Source organism: Hirundo rustica, unplaced genomic scaffold (assembly GCF_015227805.2).
Source record: "Hirundo rustica isolate bHirRus1 unplaced genomic scaffold, bHirRus1.pri.v3 unplaced_BUSCO_341187at7742, whole genome shotgun sequence".
Classification (NCBI taxonomy): domain Eukaryota; kingdom Metazoa; phylum Chordata; class Aves; order Passeriformes; family Hirundinidae; genus Hirundo; species Hirundo rustica.
Window position 1 is genome coordinate 47,525 of NW_026690725.1, and position 6,405 is coordinate 53,929.

Consider the following 6,405-nt stretch of genomic DNA (forward strand, 5'->3'; position numbering starts at 1 on the left):
CAAGGCCCCATTAATGACCCCAAATGACAACTAATGACCCCAAAAATCGTTTTAATCACCCCCAAGGCCCCATTAATGACCCCCAAGGCCCCATTAATGACCCCAAATGACAACTAATGACCCCAAAAATCATTTTAATGACCCCCAAGGCCCCATTAATGACCCCCAAGGCCCCATTAATGACCCCAAAAATCATTTTAATGACCCCCAAGGCCCCATTAATGATCCCCAAGGCCCCATTAATGACCCCCAAGGCCCCATTAATGACCCCCAAATGACAATTAATGACCCCAAAAATCGTTTTAATGACCCCCAAGGCCCCATTAATGACCCCAAAAATCGTTTTAATTACCCCAAATCCCCGTTGGGGACCCGCCGTCACCCCGCCGCCGTGGCGCCGCCGTCTCCCACGGGGCACCGGGGGCACCGGGCGCGGCCGCTGCGGCCCGGAACGTTCCAGCACCTCTGGCACCGCACCCGGTACTTCCGGTACCTGGGGGGAAAGAAAGGCAAAAAACAAAAATATCGGGGTGGGGAAATGGGGGGGGAAAAAAATCAAACTCAGGGTGGGGAAAATGGGGAAAAAAAACCCAAAATCGGGGTGGGGAAATGGGGAAAAAAACCAAAATTGGGGTGGGGAAATGGGGAAAAAAAACCCAAATCGGGGTGGGGAAATGGGGGAAAAAAACCAAAATTGGGGTGGGGAAATACCCCCAAAACCGGGGTGGGGGGGAAAAAAAAAAAATCAAACTCAGGGTGGGGAAAATGGGGAAAAAAAACCCAAAATCGGGGTGGGGAAATGGGGGGAAAAAATTTTGGGTATGGGAAAAATGGGAAAAAAATCCCCCAAACTTGGGATGTGAAAAATGGGGCAAAAAAAAGAAAAATGGGGGAAAAAAATCCAAATTGGGGTGGGGAAAATGGGGAAAAAAAAAAAAAAGAAAAATGGGGAAAAAGCACCAAACTCAGGGTGGGGAAAAAAAAAAAAATCAAACTCAGGGTGGGGAAAATGGGGAAAAAAACCTCAAAATCGGGGTGGGAAAATGGGAAACAAAAAGCTAAAAATGGGAAAAAAAACCCAAACTCGGGGTGGGAAAATGGGGGAAAAAAACCCTCGGGGTGTGAAAAATGAAAAAAAAAAAACCCGAAAAATGGGGATAAACCCCAAACTCGGGGCCTGAAAAATGGGGGAAAAAAACCAAACCAAAACCTCGGGGGTGTGATGCAAAAAAAAAAACTACATTTTAACTGCAAAAGAACACGTTCCTGCTACAAAAAACTACATTTTAACTGCAAAAAACCACATTCCAACCACAAAAAATCCTAAATTCCGACCACAAAAAAAAAACACATTTTAACCACAAAACTTAAATTCCAACCACTAAAAAAAAACCACATTCCAACCACCGAAAACCACATTCTGATTACAAAAAAACCTAAATTCCAACTACGAAAATCACATTTTAACCACAAAAAACCCACATTCCAACCACAAAAAAAAACTCCATATTCCAACTACAAAAATCACATTTTAACCACAAAAAAGCCACGTTCCAACCGCAAAACAAATCACATTTTAACCTCCAAAAAAATCACATTTTAACCACAAAAAAGCCACATTCCAACCGCAAAAAAATCACATTTTAACCCCCAAAAAATCACATTTTAACCCCCCCAAAAAATCACATTTTAACCCCCAAAAAATCACATTCCAACCCCCAAAAAATCACACTTTAACCCCCCAAAAATCACCCACCCACGAGGTGTCACCCATCCACCCCGAGGTGTCACCCATGGGGTGTCACACCCACCCCGGGCTGTCACCACCCACCCACCTCGGGGTGTCACCCACTTAGCGGTGTCACCCATGGGCTGTCACCACCCACCCAAGGCTGTCACCCACCCACCTACGGGGTGTCACCCCCGCCCCGGGGTGCCACCCATGGGCTGTCACACCCACCCACGAGGTGCCACCCATGGGGTGTCACACCCACTCAGCAGTGTCACCACCCACCCCGGGCTGTCCCCACCCACCCTGAAGTGTCACCCATCCACTCAGGGGTTGTCACCCACTTAGCGGTGTCACCCATGGGGTGTCACCCCCACCCCGGGGTGTCACCCATGGGCTGTCACACCCCACCCACGAGGTGTCACACACCCACCCCGGGCTGTCCCCACCCACCCTGAAGTGTCACCCACCTACGGGGTGTCACCCCCACCCATGGGTGCCACCCATGGGCTGTCACACCCACCCACGAGGTGTCACCCATGGGGTGTCACCCCCACTCAGCAGTGTCACCACCCACCCCGGGCTGTCACCCACCCACCCACGGGTGTCACCCCCACCCATGGGTGCCCCCCTCCTCACCGGATGCCGCAGGCGTTGCACAGCAGCGTCCCGCCCTCGGCCGTGCGCCACATCGGGGTCCGCGGGGTGCCGCAGGAGGCGCAGCGCCTGCGCCCTGCGCCAAAAACCGGAGAGATCCCCCAAAAATGGACAAAAAACGGGGTGGCGGTGAAGGGGAGGGGGGGACACCCAAGGGACACCCCCCGTGTGTCACCCACCCCGAGCTTACCCGTGGAGGGAGGGGGGTCGTCGTCGGAGCTGGCGGCGCCGCGGTTCCAGGCGGGAATGCTGGGGGGGGAAAATGGGGAGTGGGATTGGGGAAATGGGGAGTGGGATTGGGGGGATGGGGGAAAATGGGGAGTGGGATTGGGGAAATGGGGAGTGGGATTGGGGAAATGGGGGAAAATGGGGAGTGGGATTGGGGAAATGGGGAGTGGGATTGGGGGGAAATGGGGAGTGGGATTGGGGGAAATGGGGAGTGGGATTGGGGAAATGGGGGGGGAAATGGGGAGTGGGATTGGGGAAATGGGGAGTGGGATTGGGGAAATGGGGGGAAAATGGGGAGTGGGATTGGGGAAATGGGGAGTGGGATTGGGGAAATGGGGGAAAATGGGGAGTGGGATTGGGGAAATGGGGAGTGGGATTGGGGAAATGGGGAGTGGGATTGGGGGAAATGGGGAGTGGGATTGGGGAAATGGGGGGGGAAATGGGGGGTGGGATTGGGGAGTGGGATTGGGGAAATGGGGAGTGGGATTGGGGGAAATGGGGAGTGGGATTGGGGGAAATGGGGAGTGGGATTGGGGGGAAATGGGGAGTGGGATTGGGGGGGGGAAATGGGGGGGAAAATGGGGAGTGGGATTGGGGGGGGGAAAATGGGGGAAAATGGGGAGTGGGATTGGGGGAAAATGGGGAGTGGGATTGGGGGAAATGGGGAGTGGGATTGGGGAAATGGGGAGTGGGATTGGGGGAAAATGGGGAGTGGGATTGGGGGAAATGGGGGAAAATGGGGAGTGGGATTGGGGGGGGAAAATGGGGAGTGGGATTGGGGGAAAATGGGGAGTGGGATTGGGGGAAAATGGGGAGTGGGATTGGGGAAATGGGGAGTGGGATTGGGGGAAATGGGGAGTGGGATTGGGGGGGAAATGGGGAGTGGGATTGGGGAGTGGGATTGGGGGGGGGAATGGGGAGTGGGATTGGGGAAAATGGGGAGTGGGATTGGGGAAAATGGGGGGGAAAATGGGGAGTGGGATTGGGGGGGAAAATGGGGAGTGGGATGCCCTTTGGGGAAAATGGGGAGTGGGATTGGGGAAAATGGGGAGTGGGATTGGGGAAAATGGGGGGGGAAAATGGGGAGTGGGATTGGGGGGAAATGGGGAGTGGGATTGGGGGAAATGGGGAGTGGGATTGGGGGAAAATGGGGAGTGGGATGAGGGAGCCCCCCCGGGAGGGTAAGGGGGGGTCCCTGGGGTACAGCCAGGATGGGGAGTTTCCATCCTGGGATGGAGAATTGCCTCCAAAAATGGGGAATTTCCCCTCCTGGAATGGGCAATTCCCTCAAAAAATGGGGGAAATCCCAACCTTGAATGGGGAATCCTTCCCAGGAACGGGAAAATTCCCTCCCAGAAATGGGGAGTTCCCACCATGGGACGGGAGAAATCCCACCTGGAATGGGGAATCCCCTCACCCCAACAGTCCGGGGGTCCCCAAAAATGCACCTGGACAGACGGACCGAGCTCCCCCGGTGCCCCAGACAGACGGACCGAGCCCCTCCCGGTGCCCCGGACAGACGGACCGAGATCCTCCCGGTGCCCCGGACAGACGGACCGAGCCCCTCCCGGTGCCCCGGACAGACGGACCGAGCCCCTCCCGGTGCCCCGGACAGACGGACCGAGCCCCTCCCGGTGCCCCGGACAGACGGACCGAGCCCCGGCGCCCCGGACCGAGCTCCCCGCCGTGTCCCGGTGCCGGTACCTGTGGCCGCGGGCGGTGATGAGCAGGCGACAATCGCCGCTGTCACCTCCGGGCAGCTCCAGGAGCATCCGCAGCGTCACCCCCGGAAGGAGGGGTCCCGGGGCTCGGCCCCGCGCTGCGGCCGCGCCGCTTTGCGCCGCCGCTTCCTCCCGGGGCCGCTGCTTGTCCCGGTGTCACTCCCGGTGCTTGTCCCGGGGCTGCTCTCAGCGCTTATCCCGCTCCCGATCCCGGTATCGCTCCCGGTTCTTGTCCCTGTTCCGATCCCGGTGTCGCTGTTTGTCTCGGTGCCGCTCCCGGTTCTTATCCCGGTGTCGCTGTTTGTCCCTGTTCCGATCCCGGTGTCGTTCTCATTGCTTGTCCCGCTCCCGGTTCTAATCCCGGTTCTTGTCCCGGTTCCGCTCCCGGTGTCGCTGTTTTGTCCCGGTTCTTGTCCCGGTTCCGCTCCCAGTGCTCGCCCTGGTGTCGCTGCTTGTCCCTGTTCCGATCCCGGTGTCATTCCCATTGCTTGTCCCGCACCCGGTTCTTATCCCGGTGTCGCTGTTTGTCCCGGTTCTTGTCCCGGTTCCACTCTCAGTGCTTGCCCCGGTTCTGCTCCTGGTGTCGCTGCTTGTCCCTGTTCCGATCCCGGTGTCGTTCCCATTGCTTGTCCCATTCCCGGTTCCACTCCCAGTGTTTGTCCCGGTGTCATTCCCGGTTCCACTCCCGGTGTCACCGTTTGTCCCGGTTCTTGTCCTGGTGTCACTGTTTGTCCCAGTGCCATTCCCGGTTCCGCCGTTTGTCCCGGTGCCATTCCCGGTGTCACTCCCGGTTCCGCCGTTTGTCCCGGTGCCATTCCCGGTGCCATTCCCGGTTCCATTCCCGCTGCCATTCCCGGTTCCGCCGTTTGCCCCGGTGCCATTCCCGGTTCCGCCGTTTGTCCCGGTGCCATTCCCGGTGCCATTCCCGGTTCCGCCGTTTGTCCCAGTGCCATTCCCGCTGCCATTCTTGGTTCCGCCGATTGTCCCGGTGCCATTCCCGGTTCCGCTGTTTGCCCCGGTGCCATTCCCGGTTCCGCCGTTTGTCCCGGTGCCACTCCCGGTTCCGCTCCCGGTTCCGCCGCTTGCCCCGGTGCCGCTCCCGGTTCCGCCGGCCAGGAGCCGGCACTGCAGGTCGATGAGCCCCAGCACATCCAGGCTCTCTCCGGGCCCCGCGGGCGCTCCCGGGGGCTCCGGGACGGCGGCGGGCGGCGGCGGCGGCGGCTCCGGGGCGCTCAGCAGCAGCACGGCCTCCCGCAGGAGCCCGAGACTGTCCCGCGGGGGGCTCCGGGACAGCGGCGGCGGCTCCGCGGGCCCCGTCCTGACCGGGGGACACCGTTAGGGACCAGCCGGGGACACCCCCGGTACCGCCGGGACCAGCCCCGGAATCTCCCGGGAGCTCCCGCACAGAACTGGCTCCGGTAATTCCCGGTTATTCCCGGTATCTCCCGCATGGGACCGGCCCAGGTATCTCCCGGTAACTCCCGGTAACTCCAGCACGGGACCAGCCCGCTTCTCCCGGTAATTCCCGCACGGGACCGGCCCCGGCATCTCCCGGTAATTCCCAGGTACTCCCGCACGGAACTGGCTCCGGTATCTCCCGGTAATTCCCGGTTATTCCCGCACGGGACCGAGCCGCTTCTCCCGGGAATTCCCGCACGGGATCGGCCCCGGTATCTCCCGGTTATTCCCGGTAATTCCCGCACGGGACCGGCCCCGTAAACTCCCAGATTATTCCCGGTAATTCCCGGTTACTCCCTCATGGGACCAGCCCCGGGAACTCCCGGTTATTCCAGGTAATTCCTGGCATCTCCCGGTTATTCCCTCACGAGGCCGGCCCCGGGAACTCCCGGCAATTCCCAATTACTCCCGCACGGGACCAGCCCCGGTAAATTCCCAGTAATTCCCGGTAATTCCCAGTAACTCCCGCACGGGACCGGCCCGCTTCTCCCGGTAATTCCCGCACGGGACCGGCCCCGTGAACTCCCAGTTATTCCCGATAACTCCCACTCGGAACCAGCCCCGCTTCTCCCGGTAATTCCCAGTTACTGCCGGTAATTCCCGGTATCTCCC

The 6,405-nt window shown here is 59.1% G+C and overlaps 1 protein-coding gene across 1 annotated transcript; it reads right to left on the bottom strand.

Moving 5' to 3' along the window:
* Nucleotides 1-378: 378 nt before the first annotated feature.
* Nucleotides 379-4,443, bottom strand: ZGLP1 (zinc finger GATA like protein 1). The gene is made up of 4 exons (XM_040054408.1): nucleotides 4,319-4,443; nucleotides 2,577-2,635; nucleotides 2,369-2,462; nucleotides 379-493 (listed from the first exon to the last, which is right to left on the bottom strand). The coding sequence occupies exons 1-4, from the start codon at nucleotides 4,384-4,386 to the stop codon at nucleotides 379-381; spliced, it is 336 nt and encodes a 111-aa protein (XP_039910342.1). The 5' UTR covers nucleotides 4,387-4,443.
* Between the last annotated feature and the right edge of the window lie 1,962 nt (nucleotides 4,444-6,405).